Source organism: Pseudophryne corroboree, chromosome 1 (genome assembly GCF_028390025.1).
Source record: "Pseudophryne corroboree isolate aPseCor3 chromosome 1, aPseCor3.hap2, whole genome shotgun sequence".
Lineage (NCBI taxonomy): Eukaryota > Metazoa > Chordata > Amphibia > Anura > Myobatrachidae > Pseudophryne > Pseudophryne corroboree.
In genome coordinates, this window is record NC_086444.1 from 823849518 (window position 1) to 823865949 (window position 16432).

Consider the following 16432-nt stretch of genomic DNA (forward strand, 5'->3'; position numbering starts at 1 on the left):
ACTGCCAGAGCCCTGCAAAATGACCTCAAGCAACCCACAAATGTGCATGTGTCTACTCAAACGATCAGAAACAGACTCCATGAGGGTGGTATGAGGGCTCGACGTCCACAGGTGGGGGTTATGCTTACAGCCCAACACCGTGCAGGACGTTTAGCATTTGCCAGAGAACACTAAGAATGGCAAATTCGCCACTGGCGCCCTATGCTCTTCACAGATGAAAGCAGGTTCTCACTGAGCACATGTGACAGACGTGACAGAGTCTGGAGACGCCAAGGAGAACGTTCTGCTGCCTGCAACATCCTCCAGCATGATCGGTTTGGCAGTGGGTCAGTAATGGTGTGGGGTGGCATTTCTTTGGGGGGCCGCACAGCCCTCCATGTGCTCACCAGAGGTAGCCTGACTGCCATTAGGTACCGAGATGAGATCCTCAGACCCCTTGTGAGACCATATGCTGGTGCGGTTGGCCCTGGGTTCCTCCTAATGCAAGACAATGCTAGACCTCATGTGGCTGGAGTGTGTCAGCAGTTCCTGCAAGATGAAGGCATTGATGCTATGGACTGGCCCGCCCGTTCCCCAGACCTGAATCCAATTGAGCACATCTGGGACATCATGTCTTGCTCCATCCACCAATGCCACGTTCCACCACAGACTGTCCAGGAGTTGGCGGATGCTTTAGTCCAGGTCTGGGAGGAGATCCCTCAGGAGACCATCCGCCACCTCATCAGAAGCATGCCCAGGCGTTGTAGGGAGGTCATACAGGCACGTGGAGGACACACACACTACTGAGCCTCATTTTTACTTGTTTTAAGGACATTACATCAAAGTTGGATCAGCCTGTAGTGTGTTTTTCCACTTTAATTTTGAGTGTGACTCCAAATCCAGACCTCAAGGGGTTAATAAATGTGATTTCCATTGATAATTTTTGTGTGATTTTGTTGTCAGCACATTCAACTATGTAAAGAACAAAGTATTTAATAAGAATATTTCATTCATTCAGATCTAGGATGTGTTATTTTAGTGTTCCCTTTATTTTTTTGAGCAGTGTATATACTTATAGCAGTACGGTAGGCCGCTGCTGTACCTACCTCTGTGTCGTCACTCGTCATCCATTAAGTATACTATCCATCTACATTCTATACCTGTGGTGCATTTTAGACAGTTTTGCGCAGTAAATATAGTAGTAGGCCATTGCTATTGATACTAGCATATAACTCCACACATTAAAAAATGGAGAACAAAAATGTGGAGGTTAAAGGGAAAGATCAAGATCCACTTTCACCTCGTGCTGAAGCTGCTGCCACTAGTCATGGCCGAGACGATGAAATGCCATCAACGTCGTCTGCCAAGGCCGATGCCCAATGTCATAGTAGAGAGCATGTAAAATCCAAAACACAAAAGTTCAGTAAAATGACCCAAAAATCAAAATTAAAAGCGTCTGAGGAGAAGCGTAAACTTGCCAATATGCCATTTACGACACGGAGTGGCAAGGAACGGCTGAGGCCCTGGCCTATGTTCATGGCTAGTGGTTCAGCTTCACATGAGGATGGAAGCACTCATCCTCTCGCTAGAAAAAAGAAAAGACTTAAGCTGGCAAAAGCACAGCAAAGAACTGTGCGTTCTTCAAAATCACAAATCCCCAAGGAGAGTCCAATTGTGTCGGTTGCGATGCCTGACCTTCCCAACACTGGACGGGAAGAGCTTGCGCCTTCCACCATTTGCACGCCCCCTGCAAGTGCTGGAAGGAGCACCCGCAGTCCAGTTCCTGATAGTCAAATTGAAGATGTCACTGTTGAAGTACACCAGGATGAGGATATGGGTGTTGCTGGCGCTGGGGAGGAAATTGACAAGGAGGATTCTGATGGTGAGGTGGTTTGTTTAAGTCAGGCACCCGGGGAGACACCTGTTGTCCGTGGGAGGAATATGGCCATTGACATGCCTGGTCAAAATACAAAAAAAATCAGCTCTTCAGTGTGGAATTATTTCAACACAAATGCGGACAACAGGTGTCAAGCCGTGTGTTGCCTTTGTCAAGCTGTAATAAGTAGGGGTAAGGACGTTAACCACCTCGGAACATCCTCCCTTATACGTCACCTGCAGCGCATTCATTATAAGTCAGTGACAAGTTCAAAAACTTTGGGTGACAGCGGAAGCAGTCCACTGACCAGTAAATCCCTTCCTCTTGTAACCAAGCTCCTGCAAACCACACCACCAACTCCCTCAGTGTCAATTTCCTTCTTACCCAGGAAAGCCAATAGTCCTGCAGGCCATGTCACTGTCAAGTCTGACGAGTCCTCTCCTGCCTGGGATTCCTCCGATGCATCCTTGAGTGTAACGCCTACTGCTGCTGGCGCTGCTGTTGTTGCTGCTGGGAGTCGATCGTCATCCAAGAGGGGAAGTCGGAAGACCACTTGTACTACTTCCAGTAAGCAATTGACTGTCCAACAGTCCTTTGCGAGGAAGATGAAATATCACAGCAGTCATCCTGCTGCAAAGTAGATAACTCAGGCCTTGGCAGCCTGGGCGGTGAGAAACGTGGTTCCGGTATCCATTGTTAATTCAGAGGCAACTATAGACTTGATTGAGGTACTGTGTCCCCGGTACCAAATACCATCTAGGTTCCATTTCTCTAGGCAGGCGATACCGAAAATGTACACAGACCTCAGAAAAAAACTCACCAGTGTCCTAAGAAATGCAGTTGTACCCAATGTCCACTTAACCACGGACATGTGGACAAGTGGAGCAGGGCAGAATCAGGACTATATGACTGTGACAGCCCACTGGGTAGATGTATTGCCTCCCGCAGCAAGAACAGCAGCGGCGGCACCAGTAGCAGCATCTTGCAAACGCCAACTCGTTCCTAGGCAGGCTACGCTTTGTATCACCGCTTTCCAGAATAGGCACACAGCTGACAACCTCTTACGGCAACTGAGGAAGATCATCGCAGAATGGCTTACCCCAATTGGACTCTCCTGGGGATTTGTGACATCGGACAACGCCAGCAATATTGTGCGTGCATTACATCTGGGCAAATTCCAGCATGTCCCATGTTTTGCACATACATTGAATTTGGTGGTGCAGAATTATTTAAAAAATGATAGGGGCGTGCAAGAGATGCTGTCGGTGGCCCAAGAATTGCGGGCCACTTTCGGCATTCAGGCACCGCGTACAGAAGACTGGAGCACCATCAAACATTCCTGAACCTGCCCTGCTATCATCTGAAGCAAGAGGTGGTAACGAGGTGGAATTCAACCCTCTATATGCTTCAGAGGATGGAGGAGCAGCAAAAGGCCATTCAAGCCTATACATCTGCCCACGATATAGGCAAAGGAGGGGGAATGCACCTGACTCAAGCGCAGTGGAGACTGATTTCAGCATTGTGCAAGGTTCTGCAACCCTTTGAACTTGCCACACGTGAAGTCAGTTCAGACACTGCCAGCCTGAGTCAGGTCATTCCCCTCATCAGGCTTTTGCAGAAGAAGCTGGAGACATTGAAGGAGTAGCTAAAACAGAGCGATTCCGCTAGGCATGTGGGACTTGTGGATGGAGCCCTTAATTCGCTTAACCAGGATTCACGGGTGGTCAATCTGTTGAAATCAGAGCACTACATTTTGGCCACTGTGCTCGATCCTAGATTTAAAACCTACGTTGTATCTCTCTTTCCGGCAGACACAAGTCTGCAGAGGTTCAAAGACCTGCTGGTGAGAAAATTGTCAAGTCAAGCGGAACGTGACCCGTCAACATCTCCTCCTTCACATTCTCCCGCAACTGGGGGTGCGAGGAAAAGGCTAAGAATTCCTAGCCCACCCGCTGGCGGTGATGCAGGGCAGTCTGGAGCGAGTGCTGACATCTGGTCCAGACTGAAGGACCTGCCAATGATTACTGACATGTCGTCTACTGTCACTGCATATGGGGGGTCATTCTGAGTTGTTCGCTCGCAAGCGGATTTTAGCAGATTTGCTCATGCTAAGCCGCTGCCTACTGGGAGTGAATCTTAGCATCTTAAAATTGCGAACGATGTATTCGCAATATTGCGATTACACACCTCGTAGCAGTTTCTGAGTAGCTCCAGACTTACTCGGCATCTGCGATCATTTCACTGCTTGTCGTTCCTGGTTTGACGTCACAAACACACCCAGCGTTCGCCCAGACACTCCTCCGTTTCTCCGGCCACTCCTGCGTTTTTTCCGGAAACGGTAGCGTTTTTTCCCACACGCCCATAAAACGGCCTGTTTCCGCCCAGTAACACCCATTTCCTGTCAATCACATTACGATCGCCAGAACGATGAAAAAGCCGTGAGTAAAAATCCTAACTGCATAGCAAATTTACTTGGTGCAGTCGCAGTGCGGACATTGCGCATGCGCATTAAGCGGAAAATCGCTGCGATGCGAAGATTTTTACCGAGCGAACAACTCGGAATGACCCCCATGATTCTGTCACCATTGAAAGAATGGTGGAGGATTATATGAGTGACCGCATCCAAGTAGACACGTCAGACAGTCCGTACGTATACTGGCAGGAAAAAGAGGCAATTTGGAGGCCCTTGCACAAACTGGCTTTATTCTACCTAAGTTGCCCTCCCTCCAGTGTGTACTCCGAAAGAGTGTTTAGTGCAGCCGCTCACCTTGTCAGCAATCGGCGTACGAGGTTACTTCCAGAAAATGTGGAGAAGATGATGTTCATCAAAATGAATTATAATCAATTCCTCCGTGGAGACATTCACCAGCAGCAATTGCCTCCAGAAAGTACACGGGGACCTGAGATGGTGGATTCCAGTGGGGACGAATTAATAATCTGTGAGGAGGGGGATGTACACAGTGAAAGGGGTGAGGAATCGGAGGATGATGATGAGGTGGACATCTTGCCTCTGTAGAGCCAGTTTGTGCAAGGAGAGATTGATTGCTTCTTTTTTGGTGGGGGCACAAACCAACCAGTCATTTCAGTCACAGTCGTGTGGCAGACCCTGTCGCTGAAATGATGGGTTCGTTAAAGTGTGCATGTCCTGTTTATACAACATAAGGGTGGGTGGGAGGGCCCAAGGACAATTCCATCTTGCACCTCTTTTTTTCTTTCATTTTTCTTTGCATCATGTGCTGTTTGGGGACAATTTTTTGGAAGTGCCATCCTGTCTTGATTGACACTGCAGTGCCACTCCTAGATGGGCCAGGTGTTTGTGTCGGCCACTTGTGTCGCTTAGCTTAGTCACACAGCCACCTTGGTGCGCCTCTTTTTTTCTTTGCATCATGTGCTGTTTGGGGACAATTTTTTGGAAGTGCCATCCTGTCTTGATTGACACTGCAGTGCCACTCCTAGATGGGCCAGGTGTTTGTGTCGGCCACTTGTGTCGCTTAGCTTAGTCAAACAGCCACCTTGGTGCGCCTCTTTTTTTTCTTTGCATCATGTGCTGTTTGGGGACTATTTTTTAAATCGGCCATCCTGTCTGACACTGCAGTGCCACTCCTAGATGGGCCAGGTGTTTGTGTCGGCCACTTGGGTCGCTTAGCTTAGTCATCCAGCGACCTCGGTGCAAATTTTAGGACTAAAAATAATATTGTGAGGTGTGAGGTGTTCAGAATAGACTGGAAATTAGTGGAAATTATGGTAATTGAGGTTAATAATACTATGGGATCAAAATGACCCCCGAATTCTTTGATTTAAGCTGTTTTTTAGGGGTTTTTGAAAAAAACACCCGAATCCAAAACACACCCGAATCCGACAAAAATTTTCGGTGAGGTTTTGCCAAAACGCGTCCGAATCCAAAACACGGCCGCGGAACCGAATCCAAAACCAAAACGCAAAACCCGAAAAATTTCCGGTGCACATCACTAGTCTCACATGAGCTCCTGGTCCATCTAGTGCTGCAGTGAATGGAAAGCTGATGCAATGCAAGATCACTGAAACTCTGTTCTTCTAACACCACAAGGTCTTGCGATAACCCCACGCAGCCCTTACATTCAGTGATCGCAAAAACGCGCTATAGCGCGTATTTTACCCCAGAATTGATGGTGGGGACACAAAAATAAAAAAACGCCGGGTCCCTCAGGACGCGCTGTGACCCGCAGTGCTGTCCTGTGCTGTCAATCAGTCCGGTATCCATAACAGCGGAGGGAGGAACTTGGAAGAGGCGGAGACCATGAAGAGTATGATCTCCGGCCCTCCCCTCATCCTCTGCTCCGCATGCTCCCCCCCCCACCATCACGATTAACGGCTGAGTCCGCTGCTGTATATACCTGAGGTGGGGGCAGTTCGGTCCCTGTTCCCCCGGCTGGATCCCACCGCCTCTCTCCCCGCTGACTCTCCTCTTCTCCCTCCTCACCCATGCGACCGCCCCCTCCGCGTTTTCCGCTCCCCCCTGGCCGCATCCTCTGACTCCAGGCTGGCGGCGGTGTGGCCTCATGCTGATCCACGGACTATACCCCACTGGCCTGACTCCGCTGCTGCTGGCAGTGTCCATGGAGCAGCCCGGAGTGCTCTTTTTACAGGTGAGCGGTGGGGGCCTGGTCCCTGGAGGGTGTTGTTATGGTGGTGAGGTTTCTGACTCCACTCTCTCCTGCCTCTGTCCCTACTCCCTGGTGCCTCTGTCCCTACTCCCTGGTGCCTCTGTCCCTACCCCCTGGTGCCTTTGTCCCTACCCCCTGGTACCTCTGTCCCTACTCCCTGCTACCTCTGTCCCTACTTTTTGCTACCTCTGTCCCTACCCCCTGGTGCCTCTCTCTATCCCTACTCCCTGCTACCTCTGTCCCTACTCCCTGGTGCCTCTCTGTGTCCCTACTCCCTGCTGCCTCTGTCCCTACTCCCTGGTGCCTCTCTCTGTCCCTACTCCCTGCTACCTCTGTTCCTACCCCCTGGTGCCTCTCTCTGTCCCTACTCCCTGCTACCTCTGTCCTTACTCCCTGGTGCCTACCACTGTCCCTGCTACCTTTGTCCCTACTCCCTGGTGCCTCTCTCTGTCCCTACTCCCTGCTACCTCTGTCCCTACCCCCTGGTGCCTCTCTCTGTCCCTACTCCCTGCTACCTCTGTCCCTATTCCCTGGTACCATATAAAACATGTATAACATGCTCTACCTGGCGCAAAGTGTATAAAACACTAACTGCTGCAATGTGTGTAATGTGCTCTACCTGGCGCAATGTATGTAACGTGTTCTACTTGGTGCAGTGTGTATAACGTGTTCTACCTGGTCCAATCTGTATAACGTGTTCTACCTGGCGCAATCTGTTTAACGTGCTCTACCTGGCGCAATGTGTGTAACGTGCTCTACCTGGTGCAGTGTGTATAACGTGTTCTAACTAGCGCAATCTGTATAACGTGCTCTACCTGGCGCAATGTGTGTAACATGCCCTACCTGGTGCAGTGTGTATAATGTGTTCTAACTGGCGCAATCTGTATAACGTGCTCTACCTGGTGCAATGTGTGTAACGTGCTCTACCTGGTGCAGTGTGTGTAACGGGCTCTACCTGGTGCAAGTTGTGTAACGTGCTCTACCTGGCGCAATCTGTATAACATGCTCTACTTGGTGCAATGTGTATATAACGTGCTCTACCTGTGTGGTGTAATGGGAATTGGTACTGTTATGTGGCCATGCTCTTTCCCCATGAAGCCACGCCCCTACATTTTTGGGTCACGCCTTCGACTGTCCTTGGTTTAAAGTGTGGCAGTGGGAGCACCAATTTACTTTCTGCCAAAGGGCACTGAAATGTCTAGTTGCAGCTCTGGGGCAGAGTGTCCTGTATGCAGTGGCGTAAGTTTGTCCCAGTTGCCCGGAGGCAAGGAAAATATTGGTGCCCCCTGTATATATATATATATATATATATATATATATAAAACTCCAAGCAAAGGTAGCACTCACATCTTCATGATATGCAAACACTGGGGTGTCCACTCAAATACCAAGGTATCCAAATTATATAGAAAACTCAGAGGGGGCACTCTCCAGACTTTTGTGAATATATCAATTCATTTTATTAATACGTTACATATTTCAGCGTGCTAGCAAGATTTTCCTCAAGCGCTTTCGGCCCTCCATGGGCCTTCCTCAGGAGGCTCTGCACATCAGATAACAACTTCCAATACGGAGGAACAAAACTCCAGGCATCCAGCAGTCACGCTGGTCCTGCCTGACTGGCTCTAAATACCCTCATGGCTGAAAAAGGCGCCAAAACCTATGATGTCATCAAAGTGAGACAATGATAATTCTATAGTTCATTAGCAACTCTTAGAAAGTCATATGTTGTCATATTGGTCCCGATGGGACCACCATGTTATCTGATGTGCAGAGCCTCCTGAGGAAGGCCCATGGAGGGCCGAAAGCGCTTGAGGAAAATCTTGCTACCACGCTGAAATATGTAACGTATTAATAAAATGAATTGATATATTCACAAAAGTCTGGAGAGTGCCCCCTCTGAGTTTTCTATATATATATATATATATATATATATATATATATGTGTGTATGTATACACACACACACACACACACACACACACACACACACACACACACTTGCTCCTGCATAGCAAGCCTGCAGATTCTAACTATGTGAAGCTACACACACTACATAGATCTGCTCAGTCACTCACAATGCTGATTATTTCTCTGACAATTAATTTGCAAGTATCGTACCCAGGATTAGAACCCTCAACCTATTACACTGGAAGCATGCACCTTATTGATGGAGATATCTGCTCTTTCATAGGAAGTATGAGAATTCTAACTATATGAAGTTACTTGTAATTGTCAGAGAAATAACTTCATATACTGTAGTTAGAATTCTCATGATTCCTTTATAGGAGCAAATAGCTTCATCAGTAAATTGTCTGCTTCCAGATTATGTATAATAAAGAGGGTGTGATTTGTAAGGTGTAGTGTCTAGTCGGCTATGGAAGAGGTACCGGCTGCTGTCAATTAACTTAATTGATTAATGTCGCTGAACACATGGAACAGGAGGAGAGGTGCCCCCCTTCAAAGCAGGAGCCCGGTGGCAGCTGACTCCGTTGCCTCCCAGAGTTCTGCCTCTGCCTGTATGCTACACAGCCCAGCAGCATTGTCACCCACTCCTCCCCCTCGCAATACTTTTGTATTGTCCAAATCAAGTCTGTTTTTATATGTGAATAATTAATAAGTTTAATATGAACCTTCATTCCGATGGGACCAAGAAAAGGACAGATAGGACCCCAATTTTTAAAAGTGAGGAGTCCGTGGGACCAGAGGCGGATTGGCCATAAGGTTTACAGGGAAGATTCCCGGTGGGCCGCCGCACCCATGGGGCCTGTTTTGTTTGAGGACATGTGGTCCTTTTTATAGACATAATGAATAAGATGCAAAAAGATTTGCATATATGAAAATTACTTTGCCACTTAGCCTGTGATTGCAGATGATCTAGTGTATGCTCTGTCTGCCTGCTTGGCTGACATATAAGATTAAGTGAATAGTGATTGGGATACGGTTGGTGTAATAAGCAAGAAAATATATCTTTCTAAAGAATGATATATTTTCCTAAATTCTGAAGATGTATCATATAATGTGCTCATAATATTTAATTTTATTTCTTTTTAACTTCCCCCTTGATGCTAGACGTGCCCACTATCTGGAAAGTCTTGGGGGGAGGGTGCTGCTGCCATGGCCCATGGCTAGACCTTACACCTCTGGTGCTGCCCATGTGGGGCCACTAGTACAAATTTTTCCAGGGCCGTTTTTTGTTCCCAATCCGTCCCTGCGTGGGACCCACTTTTTTTTGGGCTCAGCGCGATCATTGACATTGTACAATTATTAAGGAGAAAACATTTACATAATAAAGGAAGAGAACCCTGTACAACAAATGTGCATCTTGTAAATAATCCCAAAATGTGGAACATTAATAAATCATAATTAAGGATTGATAGGGTTGAGGGGCAGCACCCCATATAGTGCAGCTCCCCTGGAATGATGTGGCAGACAAATAAGACGTGCAAGATGGAATTGTCCTTGGGCCCTCCCATCCACCCTTATGTTGTATAAACAGGACATGCACACTTCTACAAACAGTTTCTGCAACAGGGTCTGCAACATGACTGTGGCTGAAATTATTGGTTTGTTTGGGCCCCCACCAAAAAAGAAGCAATTAATCTCTCCTTGCACAAACTGGCTCTACAGAGGCAAGATGTCGTCCTCATCCTCTGATTCCTCACCAGCTTCAGTGTTTACATTCTCATCCTCACAGAGAAATAATTCCACACCAATTTTTTGGTATTTTGCCTAGCCATGACAATGGGCTTTTTTATCCCATGGCCAACAACTGTCTCCACTGGTGCCTCATTCAAACAAATCACATCACCATCAGAATCCTCATCGTCCACTTCCTCCTCAGCGCCAGGTACACCAATATCCTCCTCATCCTGGTGTACTTCTACAGTGACACCCTCAATCTCAATATCAGCAACTGGACTGGCAGTGCTCCTCCCAGCACTTGCAGGGGGCATGCAAATGATGGTAGGAGCCTCCTCTTACTATACACTGTTGTGAAGGTCAGGCCTAGACATCGCAACCACGGACACACTAGGACTCTCCTTGGGGATTTGTGATATCTCTGAATGCACAGTTGTTTTTTCCTGTGCTTTTAACAAGCTTTATTTTTTTTATTTTTCGAGAGGGAGAAGGGCTTCCATCTTCATGAGAAGCTGAACCACCAGTCATGAACATAGGTCAAGGCCTTAGCCTTTTCTTGCCACTTCGTATTGTGAATGGCATATTGCTAATTTTCCGTTTCTCATTAGATAATTTTTTTTTTTGGTTATTCATTTTTGCTTCTTGGATTTTACATGCCCTCTATGACATTGGGCATTGTCCTTAGCAGATGACATTGATGGAATTGTATCGTCAATGCCATGACTGGTGGCAGCAGCAGCTTCAGCACTAGTACTAGGAACTGGAAGTGGTTCCTGATCTGTCACTATTTTTTCATCCACATTTTTGGTCTCCATTTCACAGGACAGCACCTCTTTATTAATACGGCACACAGAACAGTGCCCCTTTATTTTTACAGCAAACAGAACAGTGCCCCTTTATACTTACAGCACCCCTGTATTTTTACAGCAAATAGGACAGGGCCAAAGTGTTCCTTTATTTTTACAGTGCCTGAAAGGGCCACAGCGTTCCTTTATTTTTACAGCACCCCTGTATTTTTGCAGCATAGAGGACAAGACCTCAGCACCCCTGTATTTTTCCAGCACCCGACAGGGCCACAGCGTTCCTTTATTTTTACAGCACCCCTGTATTTTTACAGCATATAGGACAAAGCCACAGCACCCCTGTATTTTCACACCACCCCTGTATTTTTACAGCATACAGTACAGGGCCACATCACCCCTGTATTTTTACAGCATACAGGACATGGCCACAGCACCCCTGTATTTTTACAGCATACATGACAGGACCACAGCATTCCTGTATTTTCACAGCATACAGGACAGAGCCACAGCGTTCCTTTATTTTTACAGCACCCCTGTATTTTTACAGCATACAGGACAGGGCCACAGCAGCCCTGTATTTTTACAGCACCCCTGTATTTTTACAGCATACAGAACAGGGCCACAGCACCCCTGTATTTTTACAGCACCTGACAGGGCCACAGTGCCCTTTTATTTTTATAGCACACAGAATAGTGCCCCTGTACAGCACAGGACTGCAGCACCCCTGTACAGCACCCCAAACAGCACAGGACAGCAGCACCCCTATCAGCACAGTACACCAGCACAGGACAGCAGCACTCCTAACAGCACAGGACACCACCCCAGAAGAGCACAGGGCAGCAGCACCCCTGTACACCATCACCAACAGACAGACATAGGTCTGTCTCCCTCACTCTCCAAGTCCGGAGTGGAAATGGTGGCGACACGCGGCTCCTTATATAGAATCCAAAACCTGCAAGATCCGACTGTGGGATGATGAAGTTTTGCCTCGATCTGGGATCCGAGTCTGGCAGGAAGTCCTGAGCTGGACTCGGAACGTGAAGTCCAGGGGAGATCTGAACCCGCTCATCCCTAGTCTGTGCCCCCTGTGCCATGTGTTACACTGTGCTATGCATTACCCTGTGACCTATGTTACCCTGTGACCCCCTGTGCTACTGTATGTATTACCTTGTGCCATGTGTTACCCTGTGCCCCCTGTTATATCTGTTATGATGTTTACTGAGGGCCTGATTCCTTACCATTTGCAAATGCGAGACTCCACACAGTGAGCAATTATTGGCAGATTGTGCATGCGCTGTGAATGGATCGCATGTGCACTAAAGGCAAAATGCGTTAACCTTGTGTATGCAGTTTTATTTACACATTTTGATTGACTAAAAGTGACCGCTCATGGGTGGTAACATGAAGTTTGTGGCCGTTTTCAGGGTGTCTGTCTGAAGTCATCTGCAAGCACTACATTCAAAAACATGGTGCACGATGCGACTGCATTCTCATTGATTTGAGTATGCTGCGGTCAGATGCAAATGTCAATGGTGTTCATTTCTTGTGTATGCAATGTAATTCTGCTAGTGCATACGCAGATTTGCGAATGCATCAGTGGACGTCTTTTATCCTTTCTGGGTGGCTCTTCACATACGATTTAGCAATAGCAGATTTGTGTGGATCACTATCTTAGACTCAATAGTGATCCATAGTGAATCAGGCCCTGAGACCAGTAAGTGCAGGACATATATCAATACCAGGGACGTGCAGTCAGGGGAGGCAGGGGAGGCAGTGCCTCCCCTGTCCTTAATGATGAAAATACAAAGAAGATACTTATGACACAGATTCTGTGTCATAATTATCTGCTTTATCCTTTCTTTTGTTTAAATTATGTAAAAAAAAAAAGTTTTACATGTGTTTGGAGGCACCGCTCATCGGTGCCTCCTGCTGTCAATATGTAGGGTCCGGAATCGGGGGGCGGGGCCAAACATCGGGCTGTAGAAGCCCATTATAAAAAACCCTATAAGCGGCACTAGTGTGAGTGCCTCTGTGACAGGGGCGTGCTATCAGCACATATGAAAGCAAACCCCTGTCACTAACACTGATGTGATTGGGCAGTGGGCAGGGCCGGACTGGCTGCCCAGCACCAAACCACCCCCAATTCCTGGGTTGGCTGAGTCTGAATCGAGACAGTCCCTTCCCTGCCCCCCGAGCTTACCAGCGGCGGCCTTTAATTCCCCTCCCTCCCCGCTGCGCTCCCCCGCCGGGGTTTAAAGCCGCCGTGGCCGTATCACAAGGAGAGCAGCGGAGGTCCTGCTCCCCCTCCCAGGGACGTCCGCAGCCGACATCCACGCACAGACAGCGCCAGTGCTGCAGGGAGAACACCTATGCTGCTGGTAAGGTAAGGGGGGGAGAGGAGAAGACCTCTGATGCGGGACTCCGGTGGTGGGGAGGGGGGGGGGGGAGACTAATGCTGTGGGGCTCTGGTGGTGGGGAGAGAGGGCGGGAGAAGTCCGCTGATCTGGGTCCCTGGTGGTGGGGAAGGGGGAGTCCGCTGCTCTGGGGCTCTGCTTTTGGGGAGGGGGGAGCCCGCTGCTGTGGGTCTTTGGTGGGGGGGGTAGGGAGTCCGCTGCTGTGGGTCTTTGGTGGTGGGGAGAGCGGGGGGGAGTCCGTTGCTGTGGGGTTCTGGTGGTGGTGGAGGGGTCCACTGCTGTGGGGCTCTGGTGGTGGGGAGAGGGGAGTCCGCTGCTGTGGGTCTTTGGTGGTGGGGAGAGGGGGGCTCCACTGCTGTGGGGCTCTGGTGGTGGGGAGAGGGGAGTCCGCTGCTGTGGGTCTTTGGTGGTTCGGGAGAGGGGGGGAAGAGTCCGCTGCTGTGGGGCTCTTGTGGTGGAGGGGGGAGTCCGCTGCTGTGGGTCTTTGGTGGTGGGGAGAGGGGGGACGACGAGATTCACTGCTGTAGGACTCTGGTGGTGGGGAGGGGGTGAGTCCGCTGCTGTGGGTCTTTGGTGTGGGGGGGGGGGTCTACTGTTGTGGGGCTCTGGTGGTGGGGAGAGGGGAGTCCGCTGCTGTGGGTCTTTGGTGGTGGGGAGAAGGGGGGGGGAGAGTCCGCTGCTGTGGGGCTCTGGTGGTGGGGAGAGGGGAGTCTGCTGCTGTGGGTCTCTGGTGGTGGGTGGGGTGGGGGGGGTGAGTCCGCTGCTGTTGTGCGCCGGTGGGGGGGAGTCCGCAGACACACAGGGCGCACGCAGTGATAGGGTACGCAGGTTGGGTTTGCTATGTGACACAGAGTGTGATCAAACTTAAGGGGGGTACACACGGACGCTGTTCAGCTCATTTCTAAGCAATCTGACTAGATTGCTTAGAACATCCCTCCGTGTGTAGTGGTGCAGGCGACAGCGATGCGATGTAGCAGTAGCAGGCATTGGCTCGGCGGCTATAGGATTCATCGGCGGTACTCGAAGGACATTATGGCTGAAGTGCCTCACCAGCCACTGACCTCACCGCACGCCACTGATCAATACATCCCCAATCTGCTCATGTTGCGCTCTGCCTTTAGTGTCACACTCACACTTGTTCCTTTTTGCCCCATAAACAAGTAGCAGGCTATTTAAATATTCTATAACTGAACGTTGAGCATGACTTCTAAATAATCCCACTTACGGCTATTGTTTGCAGGCGGCCCTGTTCATGCTAATATTGGCTCATGTTTTATTTAGTGAGTAGAGATTGATGTAACTTTACTTACTTTAGTAGACGTTGCATCATATCTGAAAACCATTTTGCCTCTGGATCGATACATATAACATTATCATTTGTCATGGTTACCCTGGAAAACAATGACATAACAATGATCTGCAGCTGCAATAATTGTTCCCTCTTTACAATGAACATAAAGCTGTAAAACCAAATTTAAATAACTGCATTTAATACACAGGTTTAGTATATACTGGGCCTCATTTGTATTTCCACAAATCTCTTCACATTTTAAGTCATACTTGCCTACCTGACCCTCTCCATGAGGGAGAAAATGCTCTGTTCCTGGACTTTCCTGGTAATGTATGATTGCCATCACCTGTGGTGAAACACCTTTCTTATCTATTAACTAACTCACCACAGGTGATGGCAATCATACATTACCAGGAAAGTCCAGGAACAGAGCATTTTCTCCCTCATGGAGAGGGTCAGGTAGGCAAGTATGTTTAAACTTTAAGTATTATTTGTTAATGCATATATTTCATATTATCCAAGCCTGCACTAAGCCTTTGGTTCACAAACTCGGTCCTCAAGGCACCCTTACAGTCCGGGTTTTAAAGCTCTCCATGGCTCAGCACAGATGTTAAATCATATTGACCGTGGTGGGTCCACATTTATCTTGACTGTTAATAGGATTAACTGTTACTGGCCAGTCAGACTTAATCCCCTGCTGTAATGACTTAATCCCCTGCTGTATTGTTCTCTGTTAGGTATTGCAGTTGAGAACAATAGATGAAGGGTTTATGCTAATAAATCATGTTGTGACTAGGCACAGAAAACTACTCAAGATAACGGTGGACCCATCTGTAAGTCATCTGTGACCAAGCATGGATATACTTAAAATCTGGACTGTTAGTGCCCCTTGAGGACTATGTTTGGAGACCACTACACTAAGCTAAAATCTATGGACAATGCAAATTATAATTACACCATATCTCATTATATCTATAACATAGAAGAGAAAGAGTAATCTGGTCATTGTATGGAAAAAAAAGTTGTTCTTCAAAGTCAAATATGTACTTTGCTGTGCAGGGGCTTATGTTCATCCCAGGCGCCCAGAGGCAAGTTGGAATTTGGTGCCCCCCCGTATAAAATGGGAAAACATACATACAGCATAGATATAATTTACTGAATTATATAGATAGCGCTCTGACGGTAGGGCTCTAGCTACGCTGTATGACAACAGCCAGTGGTTCAGGGTCAGACTCACAAGATTCAGGAATCTGCAGCATGGAGAATTAGCAATCACCAGTGGGTCCCATCCCACAGTCCAGCAGTAGCGGCGGGTGCACCGTTGCTTGCTGCAGCACAGGCTGAGCGGTACCAAGAGGGTGTTAGTAGGACCGCTGGGAGGCGTCTCCATTGCCTCTAGGAGTTCCACGCCTGAGCTGTGTGTGCAGGCAAGCGTAGGGTTGGACATTGAAAGCCCACCATTGAATGATGTCTGGGCTTCCACCATGAAAACTTTAGATGTGATGGTAACTAACCATTTGATGAAAATTACATTGCTATGGTCAGTGCCGTGACTAGACATTTTAGCGCTGTGTGCAAGAAACCGCATCGACGCCCCCACCCATATACAAAACAGGGTCAATGCGCGTGCCAAAAATATAGGGGCATGGCTTCATGGGGAAGGGGCGTGGCCACAGAGCTCCCATTTTACACATTACGTTAGGTAGAGCTCCCTTTTACACAGTACGGCAGGTATAGTCCGCCTTTTTACACGTTACGGCAGTAGGGTCCCCCTTTTTACACGTT

The 16432-nt window shown here is 48.3% G+C and overlaps 1 protein-coding gene across 1 annotated transcript in view; it reads right to left on the reverse strand.

The window, feature by feature from the left end:
- LOC134911366 (C-X-C motif chemokine 10-like) overlaps nucleotides 1–16432 on the reverse strand; it is a 61674-nt gene that overhangs the window by 16541 nt on the left and 28701 nt on the right. The window contains exon 3 of the mRNA XM_063919614.1: nucleotides 14667–14747. Coding sequence (XP_063775684.1) covers nucleotides 14667–14747 — 81 coding nt within the window. The remainder of the gene's footprint in view (nucleotides 1–14666; nucleotides 14748–16432) is intronic.